General features: G+C 39.6%; 1 protein-coding gene across 2 annotated transcripts in view; it reads left to right on the top strand.

Annotated features, from left to right (window-relative positions):
• The window catches only part of PRKDC (protein kinase, DNA-activated, catalytic subunit), a 683,602-nt gene that overhangs the window by 376,639 nt on the left and 288,301 nt on the right, over window positions 1-18,662 (top strand). For both annotated transcript variants that reach the window (XM_029591248.1, XM_029591249.1), the window contains exons 45-46: window positions 6,542-6,614; window positions 9,489-9,637. In XM_029591248.1, coding sequence (XP_029447108.1) covers window positions 6,542-6,614; window positions 9,489-9,637 — 222 coding nt within the window. The remainder of the gene's footprint in view (window positions 1-6,541; window positions 6,615-9,488; window positions 9,638-18,662) is intronic.

Genomic DNA, 18,662 nt, shown 5'->3' with positions numbered 1-18,662 from the left:
CTCAGGTTGATTGAAGTGCCTTACAAGCAGCATCTTTCCTGTTCCTGTATTCCTAAGAACATAAGAAGTTGCCGTACTGGGTCAGAATGAGGGTCCATCAAGCCCGGCATCTTGTTTCCAATAGTGGCTAATTCCAGTTACTAGATCCTGGCAAGTACCCAAACATTAAATAGATCTCATGCTACTAATGCCAGTAATAGCAAAGGCTATTCCCTAAGTCAGCTTTATTAACAGCTTATGGACTTCTCCTAGAACTTATCCAAACCTTTTTTAAACACAGCTATACTACATCCTCCGGCAATGAATTCCAGAACTTTTGTGCTTCAAATGAAAAAGAATTTTCTCTGTTTTGTTTTAAATGTGCTACTTGCTAACTTCATGTCATGAACATAATATATGATATGCCATAGTGGGTCAGACCAAGGGTCCATCAAGCCCAGTATCCTGTTTCCAACAGTAGCCAATCCAAGTCACAAGTACCTGGCAAGTACCCAAACCTTAGATAAATCACAAGCTCCTATTGCTTATAATTACCATAATAGCAGTTTATGGATTTTTCCTCCAGGAACTTATCCAAACCTTTTTTAAACCCAGTTATACTAACTGCTGTAACCACATCTCTGGTGATGAATTCCAGAGCTTTACTATGCGCTGAGTGAAAAAGAATTTTCTTTGATTTGTTTTAAATGAGCCTCTTGCTAACTTCATGGTTTGCCCCCTGGTCCTTCTATTAAATGAAAGAGTAAATAACCGATTAACTTGTTCAAGTCCTTTCATAATTTTGTAGATTTCTATCATAGCCCCCGTCAGTCTTCTGTTCTCCAAACTGAACAGCCCTAACTTCTTTGTCCTTTCCTCTTAGCGCAGCTGTTCCATGCCCCTTATCATTTTGATCGCCCTTCTCTGTACTTTCTCCAGTGCAACTATATCCTTTTTGAGATGCAGTGACTAGAATTGCACACAGTATTCAAGGTGCGGTCTCACCATGGAGAGATTCAGAGATATCTCATCCTCAGTTTTATTTGCCATTCCCTTCCTAATAATTCCTAACATTCTGTTTGCTTTTTTGATCACCACAGTACACTGAGCTGACAATTTCAATGTATTATCTACTCTGACACCTAGATCTCTTTCCTGGGTGGTAACTCCTAAGATAGATCCTAACATTGTGTAACTACAGCAAAGGTTATTTTTCCCTATATGCATCACTTTGCACTTGTCCACGTTAAATTTCATCTGCCATTTGGAAGCCCAATCTTTCAGTCTTGCAATGTCGTCCTGCAATTCATCAAAATCCGCTTGAAATTTTATTTCTCTGCATAATTTTGTGTCATCCGCAAATTTGATTACCTCACTTGTCATATGCCTTTCCAGATCATTTATAAATATATTAAAATGCATCAGTCCTGAGGTTCTCCACTGTTTTACCTTTTTCCACTGTGAAAACAGACCATTTAATCCTAAACTGTTTCATGCTTTTAACTAAATTGTAGTGTAAAAAGGACATCGCCTCCTATTCCATGACTTTTTAGTTTTCTTAGAAGTTTCTAATGTGGGACTTTGTTGAATGCCTTCTGAAAATCCAAATACACCACATCTACCTGTTCAACTTTGTCCACATATTTGTTCACCCTTTCAAATAAAGGTAGATTTGTGAGGGAAGACTTCCCTTAGGTAAATCCATGTTGGCTGTGTCCCATCAAACCATGTCTATCGATATGTTTTGTGATTTTATTCTTTATAACAGTTTACACAATTTTTCCTGGCACTAAAGTCAGGCTCGCTAGTCTGTAGTTTTCCGGATCTCCCCGGATCCCTTTTGAAATACAGGGCTAACGTTGGCCATCTTCCAATCTTCAGGTACATCGAATGATTTAAATGATAAGTTAGAAATTAATTGAAATAGGTCTGAGATTTCATTTTTTAGTTCTTTCAGAACCCTGGGGTGTATACCATCCGGTCCAGGTGATTTACTACTCTTCAGTTTGTCAGTCAGGCCTACCACATCTTCCAGGTTCACCATGATTTGGTTCAGTTGATCTGAAACATCACCCACGAAAACCTTCTCCAGAATTGGTATCTCTCCAACATCCTCTTCAGTAATCGCCAAAGCAATTGTTTAATCTCTCCGTGGTGGCCTTATCTTCTCGTCCTTTTAACCCTTTGTTTGTTCAGTCCAATTGACTCCCTTGTTGGCTTTCTGCTTTGGATTTATTTATAAAGTTTTTATTGTGAGTTTTTGCTACTGTGGCCAACTTCTTTTCAAATTCTCTCTTAGCCTGTCTTATCAATGTCTTACATTTAACTTGCCAGTGCTTATGCTTTATCCTATTTTCTTCTGATGCATCCTTCTTCCAATTTTTGAATGAAGATCTTTTGGCTAAACTAGCCTTTTACCTCACCTTTTAAGCATGTTGGTAATCATTTTGCCTTCCTTCCACTTTTAATGTGTGGTATACACTTCCTTCCACTTTTAATGTGTGGTATACACATGTGTGGACCATGCTTCTAAGATGGTCTTTTTTTTTTTTTTTTTAACAATGTCCACGCCTGTTGCACACTTTACCTTTGTAGCTGCACATTTCAATTTTTTCTAACTATTTTTTCTCATTTTATCAAAGTTTCCCTTTTGAAAGTTTAGTGCTAGTCATTAGTTCAAATTTGATCATATTATGATCACTGTTGCCAAGCGGCCTCATCACTGTTAATTCTCTCACCAAATCCTGTGCTCCATTGATAATTAAATCTAAAATTGATCCCTCTCTTGTCAGTTTCTGAACCAATTACTCCATAAAACTGTCATTTTTTCCATCCAAGAACTTTATCTCTAGCTTGTCCTGATGTTTCTTACCCATTCAATGTTGGGGTAATTGAAATCTCCCATTATTACTGCACTACCAATTTGGTTAGCTTCCCTAATTTATTTTAGCATTTCATTGTCCGTCTCACCATCTTGGTCAGGTGGACAGTAGTATACACCTATCACTATACTCTACCCCAATGCACAAGGGATTTTTACCCATAAAGATTCGATTGTGCATTATTTTCATGCAGGATCTTTTACCCTGTTAGACTCTATGCCATCTCGGACATAAAGTGCCAACCCACCACCAAAATGCTCCCCTCTGTCATTGCAATGATATTTGTACCCTGGTATAGCACTGTCCCATTGGTTATCCTCTTTCCACCATGTCTCTGAGATGCCAATTGTCTGTCATCATTCATTGGTATACACTCTGATTCTCCCATCTTACTTCTTAGATTTCTGTTATTAGCATAAAAACATTTCAAAGTGTGCTTTTTGTTTGTATTTACATTATGCATTTCAGTTATCAGGGATAAATTGGAATCTTTTAGCTCAAGGGAGTTTTTAATTATAGGCACTTGGACTACATTTCTTATTATTGAAACCTCTCTGTCGGGATGCCTTAACTCTAATGCTTCATTAGTATCCTTTGAAGATACCGCCCTCCGAACCATGCGCTGCTGAGCATCTGTCTGCTTTCCCCTTTGTTCAAGTTTAAAAGCTGCTTTATCTCCTTTTTAAAGGTTAGTGCCAGCAGCCTGGTTCCATCCTGGTTAATTTGGAGCCCATCCCTTCGGAAAAGACTCTCTCTTCCTCAAAAGGTTCCCCAGTTCTTTACAAAACTGAATCCCTCTTCCTTGCACTATCGTCTCATCCACACATTGAGACTCCATAGATATGCCTACCTCTGGGGACCTTTACATGGAACAGGGAGCATTTCAAAGAATGTTAAACTGGAGGTTCTGGATTTCAACTTTCTACCTAAGAGCCTAAATTTGGCTTCCTGAACTTCCCTTCCACATTTTCTTATTTTGTTGATGCCCACAAGTATCACGACAGCCAGCTCCTCCCCAGTACTGTCTAAAATCCTATCTAGATGACACGTGAGGTCCGCCACCTTCGCACCAGGTACACATGTTATCAGGCGATCCTCCAAGCCCACCAGCCACCGAGCTGTCTACATTCCTAATAATCGAATCACCAGCTATGACAGCCACCCTAACCCTTCCCTCCTGGGCAGTAGCTCTGGGGGAGACATCCTCAGTGTAAGAAGACAATGTACCACCTGGAGAACAGGTCCTTGCTACAGGATCATTTCCTGCTGCACCAGGCTGATGCTCTCCAATCATGAGACCTTCTTCCTCCAAAGCAGCACCAGGGCTGCCAGACTCAACTTGGGACTTGGCTACTATGTCCCTGAAGGTCTCATCTATATACCTCTCTGCCTCAGCTCATAAGAACATAAGAAATTGCCATGCTGGATCCGACCAAGGGTCCATCAAGCACAGCATCCTGTTTCCAACAGAGGCCAAACCAGGCCACAAGAACCTTTCAAGTACCCAAACTCTTCCAGGTCTGCTACTCTAGCCTCCAGAGATCACTCATTCTCTGAAAGACAAGAGCTCTTTGCATCGGATGCATACATACAGTTTCTCACTGGCAGATAAAAAATCATACATGTAACACTCTATGCAAAAGACTGGGAAGGTACCCTCTTGCTGCTGGACTGTTGCCTTCATCTTAAATTTGTTCTGTTCCTAGTTAAGTTTTAGGTTGCTATGGGAGTAGGAATGCGTACAGTTAGGGTCCTTTAAATGTATTAGTGTATTCACTATAAATCTGGTAATGACCTACAAGGGATTTACTTACTCTTGATAAGGCGTAGGGAATTTCTGAATTTAAATTAAAAGGCTGATTGATTTTATTTATTTATTTATTTATTTTTTTAATGTGAAAGTGTCACTTGCCTGTAAATTAAAGGATGAGCTAGGGGGCGGGTTGGGAAATACAAACACACAAACATCTGTTTGTTGCCTGCTTTTCTGACTACCTATTTAAAACAAAACACACGAACACATTAAATAATATACCCCAATATTTACTTCTCCCCAGTACTTTTAAGTTTTAAAAATTTCTCCAAGCAGTACTGATGCGGAAACTAGAATTGCACACAGTACTCAAGGTGCGGTCTCACCATGGAGCGATTCAGAGGCATTATGACGTCCTCTGTTTTATTTACCATTCCCTTCCTAATGTTGTCTAATATTGTTTGCTTTTTTTGACCATCACAGCACACTGAGCCAACTATTTCAATGTAATATCCACTATGATGCCCAGATCTTTTTCCTGGGTAGTAACTTATAATATTGAACCTAACATCATGTAACAACAGCATGGGTTATTTTTCCCTATCTGCATCACCTTGCCCTTGTCCACATTAAATTTTGTCTGCCATTTGGTCACCCAGTCTTCCAGTCTCACAAGGACCTCCTTTATTTTAACATAATCCGCATGTGATTTGACTTGTCTGCATAATTTTGTCAGCTGCATATTTGATCACCTCGCTCATCTTATCCCTTTCCTGATCATTTATAAATTTTTGAAAAGCACTGGTCCAAGTACAGATCCCTGAGGCACTCCACTATTTATTTTTTTCCACTGAGAAAGCTAACCATTTAATCCTACTGTTTCCTATCTTTTAACCAGTTTGCAATCCATGAAAGAACTTTGCCTTCTATCCCATGACATTTTAGTTTTCTTAGAAGCCTCTCATGAGGGACTTTGTCAAACTGAAAATCCAAATACACTACATCTACCAGTTCACCTTTATCCACATGTTTATTCACCCCTTCAAAAAAATATAGCAGATTTGTAAGTCAAGTCTTCCCTTCCCAAAAACTTCTTCCTTGTACCATTCTTTCAGCCATGAGTTGAAGGTCTTTGTGAGGACAATTTTTCTTACTTCCCTGCTGTATAGAGGTAGCTCTTCTGAGAAGATCACTTGCTCTTCTGTGTAATATATTTGAAAGTTTCTTTTTATTTTTATTAATGAATATTCTCTTTTTATTTTTTTTAATGAATATTCTTTCAGAAAATAAAATAGTTTGATCCTTTGAAGTTTTTGGTTTGGCGTGTCTGCCTTTTTTTTCTGATTTTCTGCTCCTTTTGCAATTGTTTTTTCTGTCTCTCTGATGTCCTTCCTTTTCTTTTTGTCTTTTTTTTCTCATTTTTTCTTTAGCAGTGGATATTTTAATCTCTTCCTATCTTTCTGTCCCCTTCTCCTCTATCTTTCCTTCTTTCTTCTCTTCTGCCTGGTCTCTTCCTATTCTTCCTGCCTCAGAGTTCAGAAGCAGACAAAGCAAAGAATTATAAATAGTTGAGATACAATCGCAACCAGAAACGGGACTTCAAATTCTCTCTCAGAAATCAGAAAATAAAACAAATGTCATTGTTCTTTAACCAGACTTATTCTTTGAGCATGTCAATTCAAGAGTGGCATACATAGTCTTTGTATTTATTAAGTGCTATAAAACTAGGTCACATGTGCTATAGAAGTGCCAACAATTATCCCTTAAGTGGCAGGCCACCATGGAATATTGTGCTGTTAGTACTAGTGATGTTGTAATTATTTGGATAAAATCCATCTAAAAAGCAAAGCAAAAATGTTTTTATAAAATCAAGTCTTTTATAAAATAAATTAAGAAACCCTAACAGTCTGAGCCATTTTCTCTTAAGGTTCCCTTGGAGCGAAAGAAAAAGTATGTTGCAATTCGTCAGGAAGCAAGAAATGCAGTGAATGGCGAGTCAGGTATAGTATCCCTGCTTGGTAAGCTTTGATGATAAAGCTTAGGAATATCGGGGATTGTCTGGCAATACTTGGGCCTCACTGCGTCTCAAAGCTGCCTGCAGTGCTTACTGCCTGACACACACATCTGTCGATAAATTTTATGCTCATAATTTATGGCATTCTAAACTCTTAAATCTGAAAGCAATACAGGGAAACTTTCAAATTACATTAGTGACAACTGGAATTCTTATTTGTGTTGTATCGTTATATGTACTGATATACAATGACAGAAGCATGTTTTGAATCTAGAAAAAAAATCAAAAGAAAAATAGATTTAATGTTTTTTGTAAGAATATACACACAAGTGGCTTGCTGAAAATTATATATTCAAATTTCTAGGAGGTGTCCTCACAAACTAAGTACCAATTTTTTTATTTATGTTTTAGACTTTATAATGTGATATGGACTTTTTTACGTGCAGCTGAAAATATTGGTACACAGGCATTAATGCCTGGTTTGAGTAAATGATTATGCCTTGCACAGCAGCTGTCACTTTCAGAGTTTGGGTTGGTTTCCCTAGTGACTTTGACAATGGGCAACACTTTGATACCAGGCCAAAGGTGATAACTATCTCACTTAGTCCTGCTTTAATGATTGTATTTTTTGTTGTTGTAGAGGACAGTTTTGTGCCTCTTTTTATTGAGTTTGACGCTGATCAAGCATATAAGTAAAAAAAAAAAAAAAAAAAAGACTAAAAAATACAGTAAAAAGTCCAAAATGTCTATAAGACATCACTAATTAGGGGATAACACTTAAAATAGAAAATATTTTTGTTAAATTTCCATGAACCAACCTTGACGATGTATCCTAAACTCTTGTGGGCCAATTCCGTAAAGTGTGCTTGGCCGTGCGCACTGTTACACGGGTTTGGCTGCGTGTTTTCGATGTCTGTCTGTTACCCCTTGTACTGAAAGGAGTTTAGCGCCTTGAAAACGCAGGGCCAAACCCCCTGAAAGCTAATAGTGCTTATCACATGTAAATGCATATTGATGAGGCTATTAGTCACCTGGGATTCAAAAAGTAAAATGTGCGCCCTATCCACACATTTTACACTCACAAATTAATGCCTGCGCAAGGGCATTAATTTATGAACAGCCCGAAAAAGCGACAGCAATCGTTTACTCAATGACCATGGATATGTAAATCCGGCTCAACACACCAGATATATCCCCTGAGGAAAGACCCTTCTTGGGTCTGAAACAAGGCCTTGTTGGGTGGATAACGACAGCCATTAAGATAAGTCATTTTTTTTTCTATATTTCACCTGTGAGCATAGTTTTTATGCCAGAAGAAGTTGACCCGTCATTAGAAAAAAAATTGGTTTTCGCCGGCATTCATAAAATAAGATATTCCCGTAAATCAGCTGGCTAATTTTTAGCCATTAAGAGGACAATTTACATGGGAAATAGTCAAAAAACTTTTTAAAAAATCACTTTGGTGCATGTTTCATAAAAAATAAATTAAAAAACACTAGGAAGGAGGTGGATCGTTAATGATTAAAAATTGGTACATTACATGGTGGTAATGACATTGAAAAACTTATGAAACGTTCCAACCTTTCCTTAAAAATCTTTCTCTTGGTGTTTTGGAGTACATCACAGATTTTAAAAGTTATTTGTAATGTTATATAAAAGGGAGTAATTTTTCCCATAGTGAGCAATAAATAAAAATACAAATAAATTCATATATGGGATATTTTTGGAGTTGGGATCGATTGATCTTAAGTAAAGCATGTGCTAATTTTTTAGAAATTCCTTGTTTTACCAATTTTACTAAGTGGAGTCTTCTTATCTACTCCTTTTTAACTTAATGTATATTAAAACAAAACAGGAAATAGCTTTGTATGTTTAAATATAAAAATACGTTGAGTTGGCCTAATGGCAGTGCTATGCTGATTTCGGGACCTGAGATGGCTGAGGCTCCAATGGAGCTCAGTGGTTAACATTCTCTAAGCGAGACTTAGGGTGCTTGTGTACTTGGTTCAGGAGGGAGTTGTGGTGTGTGATGACAGTCATAGTTACTGTGAAGGCTGGATATTGACTTGGGGGGAGAGAGAAAATAGGGGAATAACACCTCAGGTTGTTGTGAATAATAGCTCATGGTGCCATAGCCCAATAAAAGCTGATTCTGATTCAGATGGAAGCTGAAATGAACAGGAAGAAAAAGTACTTAGCTCCCCATCACCTCCCCCCCCCAAAAAAAATAAATATAATATATATATATATATAATATATAATTATATAATATATAATTTTATTCAAAAAGTTTGGCTATCTTCAGCACATGATTTATACCTTTGGTGAGACAGGAATTTTGAGTAAGAGTTGAATTTGAATCACATTTTGAAAACTTTACAATGTGTGAAAATGTATAAAACCTCTTAAATGATGTCCCCACAAATACCGGTATATAAAAGTTTCTAAATAAATAAATGACTTTTTCAGTAATCAAACTATGCTGTATATATACAACAGCATGGTGATTTCATGCCAGGTCTCATTATATGTTTTTATCCCCTTTGTATTAAAATTTGAACTTTTAGAGATGTACAGCCTAACTGAAGTACATTTTATAGAAGTTTTTGTTCACTGAGCATGTCTTCCTAGCATGTTTATTTTCCCTTTTTTTTTCCTCGTTCTTTCATCTGGGCCAGTTTTCTCATATTTCTGCCCTGGGGTTCCCCTGTGATAATTTGTAGGAGTAATGTTGGCATAGTTAGGCCAGTAAATCAATGTGTCCTTTAGAGTATTTGTCTTATTGTCATGCTAGAGGTTTTGATTAATTGGAGGAATAGGAACCTGAACCGAGAAATCATTTCTGTCCTTTTCCTTTTAGATGTGCCTCATTATTTGTCTTCTCAGTCATACATGGCAGACAGCAGTCTGAGTGAGGAGATGAGCCAGTTTGATTTTTCTACTGGTGTTCAGAGCTTTTCATACAGCTCGCAAGATCCAACAGCTGCTTCATTTCGCTCCAGGAAAAAGGTAATGATTGATTTCATTGATTTTGATTTGGGGTTGAGAATAAGGATGTGAAAAATTTGCACATCTTAATACATTATTAAAGTGTTTCAATAAACAGTGACTCAGTTTTGGTAGATAATTGTATTGGATGGGCTAAAGGTTTTGTGATTGTATCATAAAGTCCTCTGTCATTTCTTAATAAATAATTTCTTCCAATCACAGATATTTCAGCTAGAAGAAACTACTTTTCTGTAAGCATGCGCAGCAAGGGTTCCAGGAAACCAGAGCTGCCCCCAAGTGTGGATTTTGTCTGTCTGAGGAGTTTCTCACTAGACCGTTGCTGATCTTTGTACTCTTTTTGCTCTGTTGAATTTTTTATTTTAATTTGTTTCCTTCTTAATGTCTCTAGATAGGCATTTCAACTCTTCATGTTCTTATTTGTTTTTCATTGCTTCATCAACTTCTCCACATTAATCATAGTAGGACTTCTGATTTGTTAAACATTGAGCTACTCCATTTTTTCCTTTCCATTTGGAGTCATCTTTCCAAAGAACACTTAATCTTTCAATTTCCCTTAGGGTATTTTCTGCCTGAAGATGTGTGCAAAGCAAATCAGCTTCAAAATATGCTCATCACAACGGTGTTCATGCCACCTCGGGAAAGTTCACATCATCGTCAAATGTGACATAACATAAGAATTGCAATACTGGGTCATACTAAAGGTCCATCAAGATCAGTATCCTGTTGCCAACAGTGGAAATTCCAGGTCACAGGTACCTGGCAGGATCCCAGATAATATAGATTCTATTCTTCTTACTCCCGGGTATAAGCAGTGACCTTCCCCAAGTCTAGCTGGTGAACCACTATTTATGGATTTTTCCATCAGTAACTTGTCCAAACATTTTTTTAAACTCAAGTTTACCACATTTTCCTGCATTGAAATCCAGAACTTAATTGTGCGTTGAATGAAAAAATATGTTCTCAGATTTGTTTTAAATGTGCTACTTATTAACAACTTGGAGAGCCCCTATTCCTTTTATTTAATTTTTTTTTAAGAACTGATTTGCATTTAGTTGTTACAATCCACTCAAGATTTAATAAATCTCTATCATATCAATAAGAACATAAGAAGTTGCCATACTGGGTCAGTCTAAGGGTCCATCAACCCCAGCATCCTGTTTCCAACAGTGGCCAATCCAGGATACAAGTACCTGGCAATTACCCAAACATTAAATAAGGGTTATAGAGGGTACTCCATGAAGAAGTGCATGGAATATGCTATTAATGCCGGTAATAAGCAGTGGCTATTCCCTAAGTCAGCTTGACTAATAACAGTTTATAGACTTCTCTCGATGAACTTGTCCAAACATTTTTTAAACCCACTAACCGAACTGCCCTCACCACATCCTCTGTCAAAAAATTCCAGAGCTTAATTGTGCATTGAGTGAAAAAGAATTTTCTGATTTGTTTTAAATGCACTACTTGTAACTTCATGGAGTGCCCCCTAGTTCTTCTAAACAACCAGTTCACATTTACCTGTTCTAGTCCTCTGATTTTGTAGACTGTCGTCATATCCCGTCCTCAGCCGTCTCTTCGAGCTGAGCAGTCCTAACCTCTTTAGCCTCTCCTCATAGTGGAGTTGTTCATCCCATTTATTATTTTGGTCGCCCTTCTCTGTACCTTCTCCAGTTCATCTATATCTTTTTTGAGATGTGGCCGCCAGAGTTGAACACAGTATTCAAGTTGCAGACTGACCATGGAGCAAAACAGAGGCATAATGACATTCTCAGTTATTCACCATTCCATCCTGATAATTCTTAACATTCTGTTCATTTTTTTGACCACTGCAGCACACTGAGCTGTTGATTTCAATGTATTGTCCACTATGATGCCTAGATCTTTTTCCTGGATAGTAATTCCTAACATGAAACTTAACTTAGTATGGGTTATTTTTCCCTGTGTATATCACTTTGCACGTATCCACATTCAATTTCATCTGCCATATAGACACCCAATCTTCCAGTCTCACAAGGTTCTACTGCAATTTATCATTATCCGCTTGTGATTTAACTACTCTGACTAATTTTGTGTGCAAATTTGATCACCTCAGTCATTGTACCTATAGCGATGGTATAGAAAAGATTTTAAATAAATAAATATATATATTAAAAAGCACTGTCCAAGTACAGATCCCTGTGGCACTCCACTGTTTACCTCTCCCCACTGAGAAATCTCAAGGGTGTAAACAATCTCTGGATCTCCCATTTCTGAATGGAAATGCTGTGCTCATGTGTTGACTGTGGTCCAGGAAGGAGAATTCATTGCCTCTCTGGGACCACTCAGAAGCTTATCTTCATGTTTCTATCTGAAAGGAAGATCAGAGATACTTTCATTTTTGCATCGTGCACAAGCACTTTCAGTTCTAAATGCTCCAATTCGAGTTGGCAACAGCACTGAGAATGTTCACAAAGATCATAGTTGTCACAGCAGCTTTTTTTGTGTCAAGAAGGTCTTTTGGTTTATCCCTATCTGGACAATTTATTTATTAAACATTTTTATATTCCGCAACTTACATTAGTACATCGATGCAGATTATCACAAACATAACAATAAAATCACAATATACATAAAATACTTCATTTAAAATCTAATTAAAAGCCATCTTAAAATAATGAGTCTTGACCATTTTACGAAACAATTGGTTAATCAGGGCCAAATCCTATTAGAAAAATATTCAAGCTTCTGACAGTGGTTCAAGTTTTAGAAGACTTGGGTTCGGTTATCAGTTTATGCAAAAAGCATGGTTACTCCTTCACAGTCTCTGGAGTTTCTGGGGCCGTGCTTCGGTAATCTGAAGAGTCGAGTGATGTTGACCGTAAGAGTAAACAGGCTGATTTCTCAGGTCAGAAATTTCTTTTACTGTCTGGCCTCGAAAGCATGGGGCTATCTGCAGCTCCTGTGTTCAATGGCAATGTTCTATGGCAGCATCCCATGGGCCTCAGCTCAAATAAGGCATCTTCAGTCCTTTCTTCTATCTCACTAGTCACCTCAGTCTCAGGATTACAAGATTTGTCTTCCTCTGCCTTCATTAGTGAGTCTTCCCTGGTGGTTCATTCCACAGAATCTGTTGCATGGAATCAGCCTAACAATCTCCTCTTGGGTTTTGGTTATGACTGATGCAAGTCTTTTCTGCTGGGGAGCTCACTATCTGGACCAGATGGCCCAGGGGTGCTGGTCGCTGGAGGAAGCATCCTAGTCCATCAACAGGATGGAGACCAGGACAATAAGGTTGACTTTGATTCAATTTCTTCCACTTCTCTGAGGCAGGGTGGTCAGAATACTATCCAACAGTGCCCCAGCGATAGTGTACATGAACAGGCAGAGCGAGGCATCAGGAGCTGGGATGAGTCTTGAGGAGATGGACCAGCTGTTCCCCCAAAGAAGCAACACTTGCAGCTATTGGCAGCTCACATCGTGGGTCAGGACAGTGTTCAAGCTGATTATCTCAGCAGAAATCTGCTCAATCCTGGAGAATGAGAGCCTACTGGGGACGCCTTTCATTGAGTGATTCTCAGGTGGGGCATGCCTCATATGGATCTCTTGGCATCCCACAAGAATGCAGAATTTTTTTGGTTTTTCAACTGTCACAGAAAGGGGCAGAGGGCATAGATGCTCTAGTTCCACCTTGGTTAGCGGGGGATGAGAGTCTTCTTTGTCCTCCCCCTATGGTCTCTTATTGGCAGGGCATTATGTTGCATCAAGATTGAGAGCAATTGGGTGATTCTGATAGCTTCAGACTGACCTCTGAGGCTTTTGGTTTGCAGACTTGAAGAGGCTTCATGTCTGCTTTCTTCTGTGTCTTTCAGTGTCTTTGGGTTTGTTGACGCAGGGCACAATTCATATGGAGGATCCAACTCCATTCTGTCTTATGGCTTACTTCTTGAAAGTACGAAAAAAACAAAAAGACAATCAATCACTTCTTTAAAACTGTATACGCCCGATGTACTGCTACTTATTTAAATAATTTAGGAATTATAATATTTGTATTTTTGATAGAAACCGCATCAGCAAGCCAGGCAACGGCAGTAGGGGTCACTTGCCGTCCGGACTACTCGTCACTTGCGGCGTGATTGTTTATAAATTTGAAAGTCTGTGTTTAAATTAATAAATGCATTGGTAATATCATCTGTTCCTTATGTGAGAGATGAAGAATAAAGCCCGACAACGGCCGGTGTTTCGCGAAGAAAATCGCTTCTTCAGGAGTCGATTGCATAAATTCCAATGAATCTAGAACAGATGCTATTTTAAAAGAAAAAACATATGTCAAAAAATATATTCATAACGTTAAATACTTGGCTTTGGGTGTTACAGCAAACGCCAACCTTCATCCCGGACTGTGCTGTCTCTCATATGAAAATCTTTAGAACGGGACGGGACAAACCCTGAGTCATTGACCCTTTAAAAAGGCCCGCGTTTTTTGTGAACGTGGTGACGTATGACGTTCCGTCTCACTGACGGCATGTTGCTATGGTAACCTGTCAACATTAAGCAACTTTAAGCAACTCTAACGCTGTTACTTCGACCAATCAAAACTAGAAGGGGTGTTTTCACAAAAAAACTTGAAGTTCCATTGCTGAATTCATCCCTTTAGGTTCAACTGTATCAAGACGATGAATCCAACGTTGCTCAGCACGTAACAGTCGGTTGTTGAAATCTCCTCCCCGCCAGCTAGGGGATAGCTGTTTCAGTACACAGACTTTTAAATTGTCAAAATTATGTTGGTATTGAAGACAATGGGCTGTCAATGGGGCTGACAACCTCTCCGTGGAGATACAGGACCGGTGCTCAATTAGTCGGGTTTTCAATGCTCGCTGGGTCTTACCTTGCGAAGCACAACGGCAACTCCAGAATAATCAGTTTTATATAGTTCTGGCATCTGATCCCACTCCTACACTTTCAGAATTGATTAAGCACATTGTTCAACAAGGAGTAGATCAAGGTTTTCTAACATCACATGAGGGTTCTTTTTTATACAACACCCACCCTGTGGTTCCAGTGTTTTATCATCTGCCTAAGATTCACAAACATATCGTAAATCCATCAGGAAGACCCATAGTCTCCAGTAAAGGATCACTCCTAGAGCCTCTTTCTAGGTTTATAGATTTCTTTTTAGCACCTTTTGTTGGGATTCAGCCGTCCTACATCAGGGATTCACAACAAATTATTCAATTCTTGGAAACTTTTCATGAAGACACCACCCAACTTACATTAGTAACCCTTTGTTACGTCTAGTATTCAGATAATAGTGGAACCACAGTTTAGACCGCTTACCTGGAGACGTAGGAGTCTGGACTCAGGAGGAGAGCGCGGGTATCGGTGGGCAGTCCGAGTCAGGGCAGGCTGTAGACAGAGTAATCCAGAGGCAGTCCGAGGTCGGGGCAGGCAGCGAGCAATCAGGAACCAAAAACAGATAATCCGAATAGGCAGGCAGCAGGCAGAGTAATCCAGAGGCAGTCCGAGGTCGGGGCAGGCAGCGAGCAATCAGGAACCAGAAGCAGATAATCCGAATAGGCAGGCAGCAGGCAGAGTAATCCAGAGGCAGTCCGAGGTCGGGGCAGGCAGCGAGCAATCAGGAACCAGAAGCAGATAATCCGAATAGGCAGGCAGCAGGCAGAGTAATCCAGAGGCAGTCCGAGGTCGGGGCAGGCAGCGAGCAATCAGGAACCAGAGGCAGATAATCCGAATAGGCAGGCAGCAGGCAGAGTAATCCAGAGGCAGTCCGAAACAGGTCAGAAGCAGCGAAACAGCAAGCCAACATACAGCGATGCTCCCAGGAACAAAAGTGGCCGAAGCAAAGAACAGGAGATGTACTTCAGTTTAAATAGCCCCAATCTCCCGCGCAAAGTGGCCTTAGTCGGCGTCTGACGTCAGGGGGCGTGGCCAGTCCAAATCGCGCGAGACTAGGTCCTGCTTGCGCGCACAGAGGCCAGCGAATCGCGGGGGAAGCGCTATTCCTGCGCTGCGGACCCGCACCGCAGACGCCAACCGAAGCGCGCCATCACACTCCGTGCCCTACCCGGCTCCTCCCGCGCATCGCGCCGCCGCGCGCCCCGATCGAGGTAACACCCTTGATGTGGAAGCTTTATACACTTCTATTCCACATGGATGAGATGTTATTGATTGTGGAGAGATTTTTTGAGAAACGACCACGTCCACATAGAATTCCATCCAGTTTTTTGTCAGCCTTATTAGATATCGCTTTAACAAAAAAAATTTTCGCATTCGAAGGTGTTTTCTACCAGCAGATTTGCGGTACCGCCATGGGAGCGACCATGGCTCCGGACTTAGCGAATCTTTACATGGCTGTCTTCGAAGATAATTGGATTTACAACAACAATCCTTTTACTCAATATATAAAAACATGGAAACGATATATCGATGATATACTGTTATTTTGGACAGGTACCATTTCTGGCTTTCAAGAATTTTTGAATTGGTTAAACACCCGCAATCCTCATCTTCATTTCACATCAGAGATTAACACCATGGCTATTAATTTTTTGGACATAAAAATTTTTAAGAAATCTCATGGTTTTGAAACCACAATGTATAGGAAAGATATTGCATCCAATACATTTCTCCATTTCACAAGTGCACACCCACGGTCTCTAAAAGAAAATCTACCAGTGAGCCAATTTTTTAGGCTGAGGAGACTATGTACAACCCCAAATGAGTTCCATCAGCAAGCTGCAGTTTTGACAGATCGGTTTATCAAGAGAGGTTATCCTCCACGCTGTGTCAAATGTGCTTACACGCGTGCTAAATTCACAAACAGGGATTGGCTATTCATACCACAGATGTCAGAACCCACAGATACATTGACTTATGTTTTGCCGTTTTCATCAATGACTTCGGTCATGAAAAGGATTATTTATCAAAATTGGCATTTACTGCAGATCCATGATGAATTCCAGGACACCCCTCGGTTTGCACTCACTAGAGGTTCTAATTGTAAAGATTTATTAGTACATTCTGACTCTATGGTTCCACAGCCAGTGGTTAAAATAGGCGCACACACATCCTGTGGAACATGTACAGTATGTCAAGTAATGATTGATACATCATCTTTACATTTTACAAGAATTAATTTTACTCACATTTTGAGGCAATTTACAGATTGTCGTTCCACTGGATTGATTTATTTAATACAGTGCCCATGTAACTTGTGGTACGTGGGTAAGACCCAGCGAGCATTGAAAACCCGACTAATTGAGCACCGGTCCTGTATCTCCACGGAGAGGTTGTCAGCCCCATTGACAGCCCATTGTCTTCAATACCAACATAATTTTGACAATTTAAAAGTCTGTGTACTGGAACAGCTATCCCCTAGCTGGCGGGGAGGAGATTTCAACAACCGACTGTTACGTGCTGAGCAACGTTGGATTCATCGTCTTGATACAGTTGAACCTAAAGGGCTGAATTTAGCAATGGAACTTCAAGTTTTTTTGTGAAAACACCCATTCTAGTTTTGATTGGTCGAAGTAACAGCGTTAGAGTTGCTTAAAGTTGCTTAATGTTGACAGGTTACCATAGCAACATGCCGTCAGTGAGACGGAACGTCATACGTCACCACATTCACAAAAAACGCGGGCCTTTTTAAAGGGTCAATGACTCAGGGTTTGTCCCGTCCCGTTCTAAAGATTTTCATATGAGACAGCACAGTCCGGGATGAAGGTTGGTGTTTGCTGTAACACCCGAAGCTAAGTATTTATGAATATATTTTTTGACGTTTTTTCTTTTAAAATAGCATCTGTTCTAGATTCATTGGAATTTATGCAATCGACTCCTGAAGAAGCGATTTTCTTCGCAAAACACCGGCCGTTGTCGGGCTTTATTCTTCATCTCTCACATAAGGAACAGATGATATTACCAATGCATTTATTAATTTAAACACAGACTTTCAAATTTATAAACAATCACGCCGCAAGTGACGAGTAGTCCGGACGGCAAGTGACCCCACTGCCGTCGTCTGGCTTGCTGATGCGGTTTCTACCAAAAATACAAATATTATAATTCCTAAATTATTTAAATAAGTAGCAGTTCATCGGGCGTATACAGTTTTAAAGAAGTGATTGATTGTCTTTTTGTTTTTTTCGTATTTACAGTAATAAGACACGTTGTGGTTCTTTTTTTGTTTGTTACTTCTTGAAAGGGCATGCTTGTAGAAAGGGCTACACTATAGCTGTTCTCTACCTTTTTCAGAGGATTTCCATTTCTCTGGCCTATCAGAGTTTGGTGAGTTTTTGAAGCTTTCTGCTAGAATTGTGGGATTTCCCTGTGGCATGCCAATAATCTTTGTATGCTTGCCTTTTTTCGGAAGGATCTGAACAAAGAATTGGCTTTGAATTTCCTTAAAAGTGCAGGTAGTGGCAGTTTCCTGCTCTAGAAGCAGGCTAAATGATGTATCCATTGCAGCTGATCGGGATGTGTTCCATTTTCGAGCTGTTAAAAGATTTGAGGCCTCCATTTCGACCCTTAGTCCTGCAATGGGATCTCATTTCAGTGCTGCAGGCCTTGGCATTGCCCCTTTTGAGCCTCTCAAATGAGTTCCGCTAAAGTACCTTTCCTTGAAGACAGTATTTCTGGTAGCTATTGGTTCAGCTCGCCTCACTTCAGAGATCCAAGTTTTGTCCTGTAGAGATCTTTTCCTCATTATTTCGTCAAATTCTGGCCTTGCTCCCAGTGTCTTCCTTTTTACTGAAGGTAATGTCGGATTTTCATGTTAATCAGTTACTCTTCCTCAGAAAAAGTTGGAAGAATATCAGGATATCAATAAGTCATTATGTTTGCTGGATGTTTGCCAGGCAGTCATCAGATACCTTAAAATTCCTTTTGTAAGTCTGACAGATTTTTCATGTTTGGAGGGCCTAACAAAGGAGAGGTGGCTTGTAAGGCAACTTTTAGCTAGATGGATCAAGGACACCATTCCTTCAGCATATTTGCTCAAAGGCTGATGGGTCCTGGAGTTCATCCACACTAATTCCAC

The sequence above is a fragment of the Rhinatrema bivittatum genome, chromosome 2 (assembly GCF_901001135.1).
Source record: "Rhinatrema bivittatum chromosome 2, aRhiBiv1.1, whole genome shotgun sequence".
Lineage (NCBI taxonomy): Eukaryota > Metazoa > Chordata > Amphibia > Gymnophiona > Rhinatrematidae > Rhinatrema > Rhinatrema bivittatum.
Note: the sequence above shows the minus strand (reverse complement) of the source record. Positions and strands in the feature narration are given on the sequence as shown.